Source organism: Callorhinchus milii, unplaced genomic scaffold, assembly GCF_018977255.1.
Source record: "Callorhinchus milii isolate IMCB2004 unplaced genomic scaffold, IMCB_Cmil_1.0 Scaffold11, whole genome shotgun sequence".
Lineage (NCBI taxonomy): Eukaryota > Metazoa > Chordata > Chondrichthyes > Chimaeriformes > Callorhinchidae > Callorhinchus > Callorhinchus milii.
In genome coordinates this window covers 4642925-4660166 of record NW_024704752.1, presented here as the reverse complement: position 1 = coordinate 4660166, position 17242 = coordinate 4642925, and the positions used below count along the sequence as shown (strand labels likewise).

Here is a 17242-nt window from a genome sequence, read left to right as displayed (position 1 = left end):
GTTGGAGATTTGATCGTCCCTGTTACTCATAACCAAGTCCAAGATGTTATTTTCCCTTGTTGGAGAAACTGAGTCATAAAACAGTCTCCCTTTTAAGTCTAGAACCCACTTCCCTATCGTACCAGTAGACACATTTTTATCTCAATCAATTTCTGATGGACCAACTATTACTATTATTGTGGAAACCCTTGTTAGCATCCAGTTTGCTGGCATTTGTTGAAAAGAAACTGGTGTCAGATTAAAGCCGAATTGAAGAATGTTCTACAACTTTGTGCCATCAAATATGATAAAACGTGGTCCTGCAGGTAAGAGGAGGAGGAACTCTGGGTGTGAGTGTGAAGCCGGGATTTCAGGATGACTCACACGCCAGGGCTTCGAATCTTTTTTTCTAAACAATTACATTGTTGTGTTCGTCTCTTCCTCACGCCAAAACCGGGCAGCTCCCAACAAAGGAACAAAGCCAGCTCCCAGCTCTGCTCTGTACACACATAGGGTAGCAAGTCTCAGCCTGCCCTTGAGCCAGCTTCCACATCGCACATGAACATCAATGAGAGAGTAGGAGCTGCCAGGTTACACCCTCTTTCTTGCGATTGAAGCTCAGCCTGTCAGCACTGCCTGACCCATAGTTCCTCCGCACACTGGCTGCACCTTCAATCTCACTGTATTGTCTCCCAGTCAGGCTCCTTCCCGTCTTTGCCCGTTTGGGTGGAGATTAAAGCCATCTCAGGGGCAGTTTCTCGCGCTGTCCTAGCCGACAATCTTCAAATTGATCATTCACCTCACGTCTCTTTGCGAGATGTCAAGTGGCTCCTAAGCTTGTTGTCACAGCCATTCATTTCCTTTCCCCATGTGTGTCCACCTAAACACATCTCTCCTCCCAATATTTCCCCCAACATGTTCCTCCCCCCAACACACTCCCCATGTTAGGGAGGCGGCTGAGGGGGAAGCCTGCACACAGTCACTAGACTCATAGAAATGACAAATGGGGCTTCCAACTAGAAATCATACTCTGGAGCATTTATAAACAAGATGGAGTTTAAAGTAAGAGTGATGGACCAAAGGCCCCATATGGCTCCAATATAGTCCGGTGCCTCTCACAGCCAATAAATGGAGAGGTTCAGCCTGGATCTCGCCTCTGAGGCAGAAGGTTGTAGGTTCAAGCCCCACATCAGGACTTGGAATCACATCATCTAAGCTGACACTCCAATGCAGTACTGAAGGTGTGCAGCATCGTTGGAGGTGCTGTCCTTCAGATGAAATGTTAAACTGAGGTCCCATCTGTCTGTTCAGTTAAATGTTAAAGATCTCATGGCACTATTCGAAAAGAAAAGGGAATTTCTCTCTCCAGGTGTCCTGGCCAACAATCCTCCAACGAAAATTGGTCACTCACTTCATGGCTGTTTGTGGAACAATGCCCAAATGTGGACAAATTGGCTGCCACGTTCACCCACAAAAACACAGTCAGTGTACTTTACAGTACTTATAGTGAAGTTCTGTGAGACATGATAAAACAATATAAAAAAGCAAGTTCTTTCTCATACAATCTTTAGGGGCCGGCTGTCTGAGTGGCCAGACGTTGACAGGTTAAAGGGACACCGTACAGTATTGTTCTTAAACCAGTTAGAGCGGAGCCAGTACCCAGGCCCGGCTGGTGGTGTGAACGTGGTGAATTGTCAGCCTGGAGCACGCTGGAACACATCACTCTGGTTTCTTTATCAATGAGTGTTTGGCAACCAAAGGCGGGGCTGTTTAGTCAGCTCGTTCTATAAATAGAATTCAGATAAACCAAACCCTGAAACATAGGCCGGGAAACACACATACACACGAACGCAGATACACACGCAGACACATACACGCATAGACACACACACACACATACAGACATATACGCACATACATACACACACACGTAGACACGGGATACATACTTCGCAGTCTGTAAATTGGCTGACGTGTTTACTTCCAAACACCCCTAGGTACTGTAGCTTACAGTCACTACAGTTTACAGTCAACCCGCAAAGCTTTGAGACATTTGGTGTCAGTGGATAACATGGAACCTTATCTTACACAACCACTGCCACCGCCTTCAACCACTGCCACCAACCGCTGCCACTGCCACCAACCGCTGCCCTCAACCGCTGCCACTGCCCTCAACCACTGCCCGCAATCACTTTCTGAAGTTATTTAAGTATAAAAGTGAAATTATTCCACTGCTGGTTTATAATTAGCCAGAAGCCACGAGTAAAATCTCTTTATCCTGTTCGTCAATGTGAAAGATTTGACGGACGTTTATGTCTATTCTTAGCCGACTCTTAAAATATCGCGTGTTTCTCAGTGTCTGGCCCAGCCTGGCCGGCTCCTCACTGCCCTTCAACAGGTGGTGAGAGCCCGGGGCACAGCTGCTGCTGTGTCAGGCTCTAACTATAGCCACGCACACTCGGTCTACATTCCACATGGTTACACAGCCAAACCCAGCCGGCCCCCAGCCCCAATCCCCGGCCCAGCCCCAATCCCCAGCACCCAGGCAAACCTAGCCCAGCCCCAGCCCCAGCCCGAACCCTCAGGCCCTCCAAACCCAGACCAGCCCCCGCCCCAACCCAGCTCCAACGTCCAGCCAAACCTAGCACAGCCCTAACTGCCAGCCCAGCCCCAACTCTCTGGCACCAGCACTGCCCAGAGCTGTGTGTACAAAAGGCAAATCAATCCACGCAGGAGACCGGATCTCAGTTACAAACATTTTGCCTTAAAATTAACGGTGAAGAATGTTAAATTCAGGCTGAATTTACAAATCTACAATCGAATCTACAATGCAAAATCCATCTTAAACATTAAGACAAAATGGTCTCAGTCTAAGAATGGGTGGAATATCAGCTATTAGTGCGTCTGCGAGAGGGAGAGTGTGTGTGTGTGTGTGTGTGAGAGAGAGTGACAGAGAGGGGAGGGCAGAGAGAGAGAGAGACCGATAGAGAAATAGAGTGAGACAGAGAGAGAGACATGGGTAGACACACACACACACAAAGCAACAACAACAACAACATTACATTTGTATAGCGCTTTTCACGTCTTGAGGAGCCGAGACAGAGAATCACGAACAAAGAAATCATAAGTTTTTTGCTAGCTATCTTTTCCATTGTAAATGCAATGAAAAAAGTGCTATTTTTAGCAACCTGTGTATGATAGACTGGACGGAATGAGAGACAATGACAGAGAGAAACACAAAGAAACAGAGGGACAGAGAGATACAGAGACGCACACAAAAATAGAGAGAAAGACAATGAGACATATGTTCGTAGACAGAGAATCATAGACACACACAATGCGAGGGAGAGACACGCGCACAGAAAAGACAGAAAGGCAGAGCCAGGCAGACAGACAGAGAAAGGAAGACGGACAGATCGACAGACAGGCAGACAGAGCCAGGCAGCAGTGATCGAGGGTGTTAAGTCAGTGAGAGAGGAGTCAGTGCGAGGCTGTGACGGGTCCCTATGCTGTGTTGGCCGCTGAGGTCAGAGGGTACCATTTCTGGATGGGAATACTGATGGTAATAACAGAATAACATTGTGATGGGAACTGGGAGAGAACACAGTGTGACACCTGTCCCCCTCCCCCGTAACCTGACCCAAAATAACTAATCACAAAGGCAATCCTCTACATTATCTCTCACTCTCCTCTGCTTCTCGGGGAGACAGTACCGTGCCAACAAATACAGTCACAGCACGATCACAGATATTGTAACGTTTCAACAACAGATCGACATTTACACAGAACCGTTCACATCGGGTAGTTCTCTTTCTGAGTAGTTTGCATCAGCATCTAATTAGATTCATAGAATTATACAGCACAGGAGGCCATTTGGCCCATAGTGTCTTTGCTGGCTCTTTGGAAAGAGCTATCAAAATCAATCCCACTCCCCCGCTCTCTCCCCATAGCCCTGCAAACTTGTCCTCCCCAAATAATTATCTACTTCTCTCTTAAAAGTTGAAAAGGAATCGGCTTCCAATTAGGGTTCAGACTCTCATGTCTCCCAGGCCCACTCCCTGGTCACCTCTCAGCCTTATTGCCACAGGCGGCAGATTGTGTGTGGCTCGGGGTTGATTGGAAGCCAAAGCCTTCCCCGCACAGCCCCTTGACATTACTGCTCCTCAGATATGTATTTTATTCCATCTGAAAGGCGACTCTAATGACAATAATCGTTGCTATTGATACGGCACCTATCACCTCACAGGATATACGGTAAAGTGTCGTGACTGTCATTTTGTGGGCAAAACGGTGGCAGCAGTTTGTGCACAACAATATCCCACAAACAGCCATGGAGTGAGCGATGAATTTTATTTGGGGGATTGTTGGCCAGGACACCGGAAGAGAGAAACTCCCTTCTCTTTTCCAATAGCGCTGCGGGATCTTTAACGTACATCTGAACAGGCAGACGGGACCTTGTTTTAACGTCTCATCTGAAGGAGGAAGGATTCTTTTTAAGAATTGGAAAAGGCTGGTTTACAGACAGAGACTGTGTATCCGAGTGGGTGTGAGCGGGTGTGAAGATCTCAGGCCTGTGCTTGTCAGCCCGATCGGGCCCGTTCACAAACACATTCCAGAATGCTGGAATGCTGGCTCTGGCAGAAACCCCACTGTAAACGCACCGTCCCTGGAACTTGGACTGAGACGTTTTACACTAAACATGAGAAAGCTTCAAACAGTTTACTCGAAACCAAGGGGAGAGGAATTGCTGACCTCGTCACTGTTGGCAATCTGGGAACCACACGTTGGGCAGGGTCAGACCCCGCCATGGGGTCCCAGGCTGGGCTCCAACCCTGAATGGCTTCACAAACAGAGCCTCCTCCCTCAGGGAGGGAGCGAGGGGGAGAGGGAGGGGGAGAGTGAGCGAGGGAGGGGAAAGGGTGAAGCAAATCCCTCGCAGATTTATAGCACCTTAATAATAATTAAATAATAATAATAATCCTTGCATTTGATACAACACCTCATCACATCTTCGAGACGTCCCAAAACGCTTCACGGCATATACTGTAAAGTCAATTGACTGTAAAACACACACCGTCCCTCATACGTTGGCCAGCACTTGCCAGCAGCTGTTGTGGAGTATTGTATGTACAAAGTATTATAAAGCGGCCACTGCACACAGGCACCATGTGAATGACCAATGTGGAGGGTCCCGGACCTCCATTGATCTTCTGGAGAGAATGAGCGTCAAGTTATCACTGGCCACAGGCAGCTCACATGAGAGGTCAGCCCCATCCTACGCCCAGGACCATATTCCTGGCCATACTATTACAATGAGCTGCTCACTCTGCTTCCCCAGGCCGTACCCCTCTGTACAGCCAGTCAGGATATTTCCTCTCCACATTCAATTCTTAATCTCCATTTCTTTCTCTCTTATCCTGTCTCCTCCCTCCTGTCCCTCACATACTCCCACAGCTCACCCCAACCCGCTCACCCCAACCCCGCTCACCCCAACCCCGCCCACCCCAACCCCGCTCACCCCAACCCCACCCACCCCAACCCTGCTCACCCCAACCCCACCCACCCCAACCCTGCTCACCCCAAGCCCCAGCCCCCGCTATATCAAATGCAAGGGATTAGACACACACAGACAGACACATGCACGTATACAGACATTTACAGATACACACACATAAAGACAGACGGCCCCACACACATACACGCACTCAGACACGCACATACTCAGACACCGCCACACGCATACACACAGACATACACACGCACAGACACATATATGCAGGCAGACACACACACACACAAATAGACAAGACTAATGCATAAATTTAATGCTGTAAATTGAATGCAGGTGGGGGGGGGGCGCGGAGGGGGGGAGCGTGGTGGTTAAGGGCTGGTTAAGCTTGTGTTGAAGGGGTGAGAGAGTTGCCTGTTCAGCTGGGTCTGGGAAATATCCACAACGCGCTTTACCGTCTAGAGCACAGGAGAGCGCAGGAAATCCTGTCAGACACTTTGTGTTTGCTAACGGCTGGAATAAAATGACCCAGTGCCATGAAAAACAGAGCCTAGCCAGCAGCAGCCACAGAGTGTGCTCAAGTTAACTCTTTCACAAGGCTTCTGTGTCTCTCTCTCTCTCTACACATCATTGGCTTATTTAACAGAAAACAGAAAACAAGCAACTGCTTCTTGGCGTGAGCAACGTCTAAGCCAAAGAGTGGCTCCCTCACCCAGACCGTCACCCTCACCATTCCTCTCCTCACTGCGCCAGAATGATCGACATCAGGAACATGCCATCACTGCCCCGATGCTCAGACGGGGCTAAGCATCAAGCTAATGGGGTCAATGGTCAGACTTGTGTCAGCCCAGCTCAGTCAGTCACACTCTCAACCCCATGTCGTGACTTTGAGCTCTCAGGCTAGGCTGATGCTCCAGCGTGGTCCTGGGGAAGTGCTGCTTTGTTTGACACACATCTTTTGGATGAGACGTTAAAACCAAAGCCTTCTCGGTGACGTTGCTATTGGAAAAGCAAAGAGAGTTTCTCTCTCCCGGTATCCTGGCCGACAATCCCCCAGATACAATCAGTCAGTCAATCAGTTTATGGCCGTTTGTGGGACATCACACTGCTCAAACCTCAGTCACGTTATACGCTGCTGGTGTCACTCACTGGGTTATGTAGGCAGTGGACAGTCTGTGGCCCGCGGGCCGGAAGTAGCCCCCGCAACAGGGAGGAGAAAGAGGAAGCGAGGAGAAAGGGCTGAGGGCTGGGGCTGGAGCTGGGTGGTAAGGGTTGGTGTTGGTGGTTGGGGCTGGGGGTTATGGCTGAGCTGATATGGAGTGGATGGCGGGGAGTGGGGGGGAAGCAAGTGTACTTTGCATGTGTGATTGCGTAACGTGCCAGGACACGCCAACTCTGACTGCCACCGGTCAGACTGACACCAGTCAGACACTAGTCAGTCAGCGTCTTCAGTGGGTTTGGTTTAGACATGGCCACATGACACTTACTCCAGCATTTAATTGCTTTCATACACTTTATACTGCAGTCAGGCCGGCCAGCCTCCAGCACAAGGCTCCTTACGGCACACAGCCTCTTGTCCTATTGTGACTCTGTATGTCTGCCAAGCTGTGGGGGGGGGAAGGAGGGAGATTCAGCTGGGACCAGGGCAGTGGGGAGAGCAGCATGGGGGTCGAGGCAACGTGAGAGTCGGGGCTAACCCCGATGTTCATTTAAGCTTTGCGTTTTTTGATACAGTGCCTTATCATGTCATTGAGACGTCTCAAAGCGCTTTGCAGGATATTATAAAGGGTAGTGACTGTATATTTTGTGGGCAAAACGCAGCAGCCAATTGCACACAGCAGTGAACCACAAACAGCCATAGAGTGAACGACCAATTTTTAATCTGGGGGATAAAAAGAGAAGTTCTCTTCTGTTTCTGAATAGTACTTCAGGATCTTTATAAAGTCCACCTGAGCAAGTTTTGGTTTAACATCTAATCGGAAGGATGGCACCTGACAGTGCAGCACTTCCCCAACACCACACTGGACTGTCAGTTTAGACTTATGTGACTCCAAGTCAGTCGGCTGAAGTGGAGAGCCTGCCATTCGGAAATCAACAAGCTAATCCAGGAAGTTGTTAGCAATCCAGAAGTTCACCACCATACAAAGTTATAGTTTATAGAGCGCCTTTCACGTCAGGAGGACAGGCCAGTACTGAAAAGTAAACTTAGGAGTAACCTTTGCTCCTTGGGCTGGTCACTGCAGTGTGAGAGGGAACAGGCAGGACTCACACACATTGCCAAGGGGAAATGTCATTCACAGCAAGCTCCAGACAGCAGCTAACACAACACTCACATCTTGTGCTGACAGCTCTCTGCACACACTAAGTTCCATGTGTAGGTTTGGATACATTTAAGTATACGCTGATGGGTTTCCGTGTGTGTCGGACTCCCGGCTGATCACTGTGATGGGTTTCCATGTGTGTCAAGACCCCCAGTTGATCACGGTAATGGGCTTCCGTGTATGTCAGACACCCAGCTGATCACGGTGATAGGTTTCCGTGTGTGTCAAAAACTCCAGCTGATCACGGTGATAGCCCCCCGATAGCATCGTTCATGTAGGAGAACGTCTCGATGAGCTGTATGAATTCAGGAGGGAGTGAATGCAGATCTCTCTACTGATCTGTGCTTAACGTAAACTGAAATAATGGGTTAATGGGAAAGCCAATGGCTCACTGTACAGAGCAGCACACAGCTCGGGAACTATCACAACAAGGTGGGGGGAGGGGAAGGGAGGTTTTAACGGCTAAACCTTCAAATTCATCTAACATAACAAACCCCTATGTCATCCAGCACACTGGCCAAAGATTATATCAATCATCCTCTCAAACAAATAAGCTCAATGATTTCCAGATGTGCGTTTCTCCTGGAGACGATTTTCACTGTAAGATTACGCAAGGCTCCGCGTCTCAAACTGCACACAACAGACGAGAGGAAAGCTTACTGAGGCCGCAAGCCCAGCCCTGCCCTTCAAAGTCTCTCCGTCCTCCACAGCAAAACACCCAAAACAAGGTCTGTTGTCTCAGCCACTTGCACTCCCACCTCAGGACCAGAGGCTTGTGTGTTCAAGCCCAACTTCAGGACTCTAAGCTCACAGTCCAGGCTGACATTCCAGTGCAGTGCTGGGGTGGAGGGGATTGTCAGAGACGCCATCCCTCCTTTGGATGAGATGTCAAACCGAGTTCCCGCCCAAGCCTGTTCAGGTGGATGTTAAAGATCCTATTGGATCTTTTGATTCTCTTGACTTCTACAGAGTCCTGTAGGTCAGTGGTTAGAGCACTCGCTTTGCAAGCGAGAGACCTGAGTTCAATTCCAGGCACAGAGCCTAATAATAATCCCTCCAAAACCCAAAACAATAATAAATTGGTCATTTTCAATCTACGACTGTTTGTGGGACATTGCTGTGCGCAATTGACTGCCGCGTTCGCCCACAAATATACAGTCAATTCACTTTACAGTGTGTTCCGTGAAGCGCTTTGGGATGTCCTCCCGACGTGAAAAGCGCTATATCAAATGCAAGGATTATTAGGATTATTATTATTGGAAAAGGGAAGGGAGTTTCTCTCTCTCTCTCTCTCTCTGTCCTGGCTGACAATCCCCCAAATACAACTGATCTTTCAGTTCCTGGCTGCTTGTGGGAGGTTGAGCTGTGTATAAAAGCAGTCACTACACGTGACAGCAGTTATAAGCTGAGGTGCCAGAACAAAGCAACTCCTTGTTCAGAATCGTGCCTTTCCTGCGTCTCCTGAATGCGGGCTGGGCTGATTGGCGGGTTGCCTTCCCCCAAACCCCATTCTCCAGAGAAACAGCTTTGAAGTGAGTGAGTGAGGAAAGCAAAGTGAGCCTCAGCTGCCAGACGTCAGCACATTCAGTTTGGAGCAAAAGGCTAGCGAGTGAACACATTGCTTCACATCACACAGACAGAGACAGCCATGAGAATGCTGGGGAGGATATGGGAACCAGCTGTCTGGGGGCACAGCACTGTGGCTCTCACGCTCACACACCACCACAGGCTTCTTGGAACGTCGAATCACATTCAACCATTAATGGGGGCTAATTTGCGGTTATTTCTTCTCTGGATTCCTTACCAAGGACTCGGAGTCACGTAAACGTGGACTCAGGGTAACTGGGGACATTACTCACTCCGCCCCCCACCCCCCCACCGCCCACTTTCCCAAGAACTAGCCGTCAATTACAGGGACTCACTACATCTGGTCACCAGAGTGAGCGAGCGGCCTGTCGCGAGCAGAGTGTCGTGAGCAGAGTGTAGAGACTGTGAGTACCGCTCACTACCCTGTCACTGTGCCCAGTGAGTCGCTGAAAACCACAAAAGTTAAGATGTGATCAGATTCAGCGAAGCCTTGATCGCCCAGTGTGGCAGCTTCCTCATAGTCACACCCAGTCTCCTGGCTGTCACAGGGCCATGGCTCAGCTGAATGTCTCAGCGTCGTGTCCCTTTGTGTAACGCAGGCAGCGCAGGCCAGAAACTCAGTGTCTGTCTTCTTGCTCGTCACCTCGCATGTCAGCTCCTAGACCAACTGAACGCTCCTAGGGCTTGTACCTAACCCTAGCCACTACAGCCTGGGCCATGGCCCCATGACAGCCACGATCCCTGGCTCGGTCCCGGGATCCCAAATTGTAAAGCGCTCTGCGATGCCGTCCGGCTTGGAGGGCGCTATATAAATCCAAGTTGTTGTTGTTGACCCTGTGCCCAACTGCTGCACTGGTTTGTTTCCCTGTGGCTGTGGCCTCAATCACTGACAGTCATGTGTGAGGCAATAACAACCTCTCCTCACCACTACATGATGTCTCAAAGCGCTTCACAGGATTTACTGTACAGTGTAGTGACTATTTTATAGGTGAACGCTGCAACCAACTATTGCACAAACAGCCGCAAAGTGACAGAAGCAAAGGCGGGTGTGAATAGGGTTAACTAGACATCGGGCCATTGGGGTTATGTAACTGCTGACCTGCTGCTCTGGGACAAACAGGTTTCATTTATTGCTGTAAAATATCTAACAACAGGCTGGCTTGTTGCCAGTGTGTACAGGTCTGTACAGGCCTGCCCTGCCCATCCCTCTCACGCCCACACACAGAGGCTCATTCACTTTCAAATCTCAGCATCTCCACATGTCCAGGCTCACTGCCTGTCTGGAGCATCACAATCCCCAGTCATCTTTGCCTCACATCTCTATCTCACCGTCTGCAAACATTCTGGGGTGCCTTTACCCATCCCCCCATCACTCACTAACTCCAGGCCTTCCCCATCCGATGGGAAGTGATAAGGAGAGGTTCCCCGATGATGAGCTTCTGTGCGGCCGTCATTGCGGTCACTCGGACACAAACAGTCTATCACAACAACGTCAGGCACAGCCTCTGTCTGGCCCCAACCATTGCTGTCAGGAGGTCTCAGAGCTCAGCCGGGGGGGGGGTGGGGAGTGGCGGGTTGTGCCTGTGTGGGTGGTAACAGGCAACACTCACATGCATCGCAATGGAGAACAGTGTCAGTCACTGCCAGCTCCAGCCGGCAGCTAACACTAACACACACGCTGACAACTCTGCACACACCAAGCTCCATGTGTAGGCACTGCACACATTTGGAACTCTCAGTCTGGTTTGGATGCACTCAAGCATACGCTGATGGGTTTCCGTGTGTGTCAGAACCCGGCAGATCGCAGTGATGAGTTTACGTGTAAGACAGACATCCGGCTGACTGTGATGAATGGTTTCCCATGTGTGACAGACACCCGGCTGACCATGGTGATGGGTTTAGAACATAAGAATCGCTAGACAAAAGAAGATGAAGTTCCACGCAGTTTGCCTTCCACCATCTCTGGCAGTCACATGCATACGGCATGTCCCTCGCTATATACTGTATCCCGAGATATTATTTGCTAACAGATATCTATCTAATTTGTTCTTGAAAGAATCAACACTTTCTGCTTCCACCGGCTCCCTAGGGAGCACCCTCCTCCCTCTGACCGCCCTCCTCCCTCTGACCGCCCTCCTCCCTCTGACCGCCCTCCTCCCTCTGACATGCTCCATCTCGCTCCCAGTTGCAATATCTTGCCTCGAATCCCTCACTGTCAGAAGAAGCTCCTCATCGTTTATCCTCTGTGTGTGTGTGTGTGTGTGTCTGTATGGTGAGAAAGGGCATAAGATACATGTGCAGCCTGAGAACAAATCCAAGAATAATAATAATAATCCTTCATTTGATACAGCACCTTTCACATCTGGAGGACACGTCAAAAATCCTCAAAAGGATTTGCTGTAAAGTGTGGTGGCTATGTGTTTGTAGGTGAACATACCAGCCAATCTGTTACAGCAATGTACCACAAACTGCCATAAAGTGAATCAATGATTTTATGTGGGATTGTTGCCCAGGAAACCAGGAGATACTCTCTTCTCTTTTCTAATAGCGCCATGGGATCTTTTAACATCCACCTGGACAGGCAGACGGGACCTCGTTTAACATCTCATCTGAAGGACAGCAGCTCTGACAATGCAGCACTTCCCCAGAACAGCACTGGAACATCAGCCAAGACTGAGCTCAAACTACATCTCCACACGGATCACTTTGACCACACTTTCTCCTTCACACCCACTCTGGCTCCCTCTCCCTGCTCAGCTGCCCCCCCCCCCCCCCATTACTGTGAATGAGCTCTGGGGACATCTTCCCAACGTGAAAGGCGCTAATATCAATGTAAATTGTATTGTTAAATCCCGAAGTGGGGTTTGCACCCTCACCATTCGAAGTGCTATGAACTGAGCCAGGGTGACAGCTGATATCAAGCAGACCAGCACTGAGCCCCCACTCTGCGTTACTGATCACACATACCAACTTCCCCCCCCCCCACCCCCGCACCATGAGTCACAATGACAACAACAACTTGCATCTTACACAGCGCCGTCACACAGAAAAGTGCCTGGGAGCCCTGCCAGAAATCACAACCACAAATCAAGTGAATTGCGACAAGTAGTTTAAGAAAGGTGGATTGGCCAGTGCCTGGCGGGATGGGCTGTCAGGCTGGGGGGGTGGGGGGGGGGCAGGAGAGTGGCAGCCCCACCCCAGCAGAGGCTGGGGCTTGGCATAGACTCCAGTTGCTGCTATTGTAAACACTGCGTGTGGGGGAGAGCTTCCAAGCAGAAAATGTAGAGAACGGATTGTGTTCCAAACTCAGGTCTTGGCAACTGGCACTCTTCAGCTAAACAAAATCACTATGGCATGTTTGATAACAGTGTTGTCAACAGCTACAACATCATCATCATCATCAACAACAACAACAGCAGCAGCAGCATCGACAATAATATCAATAATAATAAACAATAATATCAACATGCACTATTTATTTACAGATCGTCAAACAAAGGGGGAGGCTTCAAGGTTTAACAAACGTGGGACTAAACCGGCTGCTAAAAGCAGGATCTACAATAATTATTTTTAAAAGAGGATTAGACAGTTACCTCAAGACAAAATATAGTAAGGAAGACGGGAGGGGTGGGGGGGGGGGGGAGGTGGGTAGGGGAGCAGGACAGTGGGGCCACACAGAAAGCTTACAGAAGCTCACAGAAAGTCAGTGTAGTGGGGGGGGGGGGTGACTGTGGTTGGGGGGGTGACTGTGGTGGGGGGGGATGATTGTGGTGGGGGGGATGATTGTGGTTGGGGGGGGTGACCGTGGTGGGGGGGGTGACTGTGGTGGTGGGGGGGGTGACTGTGGTGGGGGGGTGACTGTGGTGGGGGGGGGGGTGACTGTGGTTGGGGGGTGGTGACTGTGGTGGTGAGGGGGTGGTGACTGTGGTGGTGGGGGGGTGGTGACTGTGGTGGGGGGGTGGTGACTGTGGTGGGGGGGGGGTGACTGTGGTGGGGGGGTGGTGACTGTGGTGGGGGGGGGGTGACTGTGGTGGGGGGTGGTGACTGTGGTGGGGGGGTGGTGACTGTGGTGGGGGGGGTGGTGACTGTGGTGGGGGGGGTGGTGACTGTGGTGGGGGGGGTGGTGACTGTGGTGGGGGGGGGTGGTGACTGTGGTGGGGTGGTGACTGTGGTGGGGGGTGACTGTGGTGGGGGGGTGGTGACTGTGGTGGGGGGGGTGGTGACTGTGGTGGGGGGGGTGGTGACTGTAGTGGGGGTGGTGACTGTGGTGGGGGTGGTGACTGTGGTGGGGGTGGTGACTGTGGTGGGGGGGTGACTGTGGTGGGGGGGGTGACTGTGGTGGGGGGAGGGGGGGGGGGTGACTGACTGGCTTTGGAACAGCGAGCTCCCATTTTGGGGAAGGAACTATTTGAATAGCTGAAGAAAGGAAACAGCTGAGAACCCGACTCTGGTGGCTGGGTGTGAGGGACCAGCCGTCGCACTGTGATGGCAAGCTCAAATTTACTTCACAAACCCCCCCGCCCGACCCCACCTCACAGCCGGCCAGCAATTCAGTCCCTGTAACTTGCTGAAGGTGTTCCCGCTCACCCCCCTCCCATTTTACTCTGATGATCAGTCATTCCATGCTCCTCCTTCATCCCCTCTGCTGGACCGTCACCCCTGGAGGCGGGGAAAGCACAGCCACGACTGATCCCCTCCTTCCTCTGGGGTTTAGGGGACATGGGGTTAGGGGGCGCAGGGTTGGGTAGAGGATCAGGAGGAAGGCACTTGGCCTGTTTTTACTTCCATAGCCCAGTTGCGCTGGGGTCACTTGTAGCTCCAACTAATATCATGGCTGAGATCAGCAACCCTATCACCCCCACCCGGCTCCACATCACTCAGGGGATACAGTTCAAAATCCTGATCCTCGCCTTCAAAGCCCTCCAAGGCATCGCTCCTCCCTACCTCCTTGACATCCTGACCCCCTACCAACCTGCCCGCTCCCTCCCCTCAGCGGGCTCAGACCTGCTTCACGTTCCCCCGCCTTGCCCACTCCACCATTCAGCCTCTCTGCCCCCACCCTATGGAACTGCACCCCACAGTCCCTCAGCCTCAGCCCCTTTCTTGCCTCCGTAAAAATCCACCTCAAGACCCTCCACTTCAACCGTGCCTTTGGTCACCCTCCTATTCCTCCCCTCCCCTCGCTCCTCCTGATTCAAGCCACAAGTTTCCCTGACTGACCAGCGCCTTGGAGTGTCCTTCTGATGTGAAAGGCGGTATAGAAATGTAATTTGTTGTTGTGACAAGAGGCACTGCAGTTATCCAGTCGCGCTCGGGTCCTGGTTAATCTCCTCCCCAGGGTTAAAGGACCAGTGGGCAGTAACCAGTGCTTTTTTCTGTACCAAGCACGTCCCTAAAGTGCATTAAAGTGGTGCCTTGTTGATGAATTACTGACATGAAACACACAATGTGCAGAATCTACGAAACAAAACCAGCCAAAAAAAAGTAAATCATACATTGAGTCGCAACTTGTCTCCAACCTGGTGCTCCCGTGTCTGTGACTCACCCCAACACCCAGTCACACACTTAGCTTCCATCGCCAATAACGAATTTAATTAAGGAATCAGACCCATCAGCCCGGCTCACCCTCTCGCCTCCGAGTCAGAAGCGCCGCGAGCGCATCATCTCTCACAACAGTTCGTAACCCGACCATTCACAACATTTACTTTACAGCAATATTCTGTGGAGCACTTTGCGAGACGTCTCAAGGATGTGATATAAAGGCGCTGTATCAAATGAAAGGATTATTATTATTCCCCCTCCACACACACACACACACATGCACACACGCGGGGCGATGGGGGGGGGGGGGGAGAATAATAATAATAATAATGTGTGTGTGTGTGAGACAGACACAGTAAGAGGGAGATGTTATAGAGAATCGCTTTGCTGGTGGAAGTTAGCAGCAATGGCAGATTTACACTCTTCTCTCATTCAAGCAAAACTTTCCAAACTATCCCCCCCCCTCCCACCCCCCACCCCCACCCTCACGGCTGCAGACTCGGCAGTAATTACAGAGGCTGCGTTTGTACCTCACGTCCCCAACGGTAGACAACTCCTGAGGGTCAGAACCGGTCAGCGGGACACACACCTCACAACCACCACCACCACCGCCACCAACACCACCATCCGTGGGGAGGCATCCCGGGGGGTCAGACACACAGCCTCACAGTGACACTCACACAGACAGTGACACTCAGACACAGTGACACTCACACAGTGACACTCACACAGTGACACTCAGACACAGTGACACTCACACAGTGACACTCACACAGTCAGTGACACTCAGACACAGTGACACTCACACAGACAGTGACACTCAGACACAGTGACACTCACACAGTGACACTCACACAGACAGTAACACTCACACAGACACAGTGACACTCACACAGACACAGTGACACTCACTGACACAGTGACACTCACTGACACAGTGACACACAGTGACACTCAGACACAGTGACACTCACTGACACAGTGACACTCACTGACACAGTGACACACAGTGACACTCAGACACAGTGACACTCACTGACACAGTGACACTCACTGACACACAGTGACACACAGTGACACTCACTGACACAGTGACACACACAGTGACAGTGACACAGACACAGTGACACAGTGCCGTTGTGTGTGGGGGGAGACTCACTTGAGGAAGTATCTCTGACCAGACGGGGTTTTGGCCATTTCCCAGCCGGGCGGCAGAGGTACGTCGTCGATGTTGTCGAAGGATTGCTGCCGGTGGTGGCTGTAGCCGGGCCGCCGGGGCCGGGGCCGGGGCCGGGCAGCGAGGCGGGCGAGGAGTGCGAGCGGATGTGCTGGATGTGGAAGTGGGGCAGGCCGGCGGGGGGGCCGCCGGGGCCGGGGCCGGGGCTGGAGTCGCCGCTGGCCTGGCGGGAGTGCGAGCCCGAGTCCGGCGGCCTGAAGAAGGACTCCGGCAGCTTGCGGAGCCGCATGGGCACCCCCTGGGGCAGGCTGCCCGCCTGGGGGTTCATCACCGCCTTGAACAGCGCCTCCAGGTCGGTCTCAGAGTCGCCCAGGACCCGCACGATGGTGTGTCCCGGGGCCGGGGCCGGGGTGGTGCTGCCGTCCATGGTGTGGGGGGGTGAGGGGTGAGGGGGTGGGGGGGGGGGGGGTCCCAGGCCGCGGGCCGCGCGCGGAGCAGAAAAAACCGTCGGCGACTGAGAGAGGGGACGAGAAAAAAAAGTTTGGGAAAAAGTTTTCCAAAAGTTTCTCTCTCTCTCTTTCTTTCTCTCTCTCTCGTGGCTTCGCTTTAACTTCTTGTCGTCGACGACGCTGTTGTTGTTGTTGCTGTTGAGCAGCCGAGACAGAAAGTCAGCCCCAGCATCGCTCCCTCTGTGTGTGTGTGTCTCTGTGTGTGTGTGTGTGTGTGTGTCTGTCTCTCACACACACACTCCACCCCCCCCTCTCCCTCTCCCCCTCCCTCTGGGCTGCGGGGCTGGGGAGTGTCTGTCAGTCAGTCAGTCCCCCCCCCACCACCACTCCTCCTCCTCCTCACCCCCACCCTGAATTATTCATGAGCTGCTTGTCTGCCCCCCCCCACCCCCCCCTTCTTCCCCCGCAAATCACAGCGGCTTCACTCGCAAACATGTCTGTCCTGTTTTGTCTGTCTGTCTGTCTGTCTGGAGGGGGGTGTTCGTGAGTGGGAGGGGGGGTTCGTGAGTGGGAGGGGGGGTGTTCGTGAGTGGGAGGGGGGTTCGTGAGTGGGAGGGGGGGTTCGTGAGTGGGAGGGGGGTGTTCGTGAGTGGGAGGGGGGGGGTTCGTGAGTGGGAGG

The 17242-nt window shown here is 51.9% G+C and overlaps 1 protein-coding gene across 1 annotated transcript in view; it reads right to left on the bottom strand.

Annotated features, from left to right (window-relative positions):
• The window catches only part of wwtr1 (WW domain containing transcription regulator 1), a 30739-nt gene extending 14198 nt beyond the window's left edge, over window positions 1–16541 (bottom strand). Inside the window, 2 exon segments of the mRNA XM_007902435.2 lie at window positions 16097–16202; window positions 16205–16541. Of these exon segments, the coding sequence (XP_007900626.2) occupies window positions 16097–16202; window positions 16205–16541 (443 nt within the window).
• Between the last annotated feature and the right edge of the window lie 701 nt (window positions 16542–17242).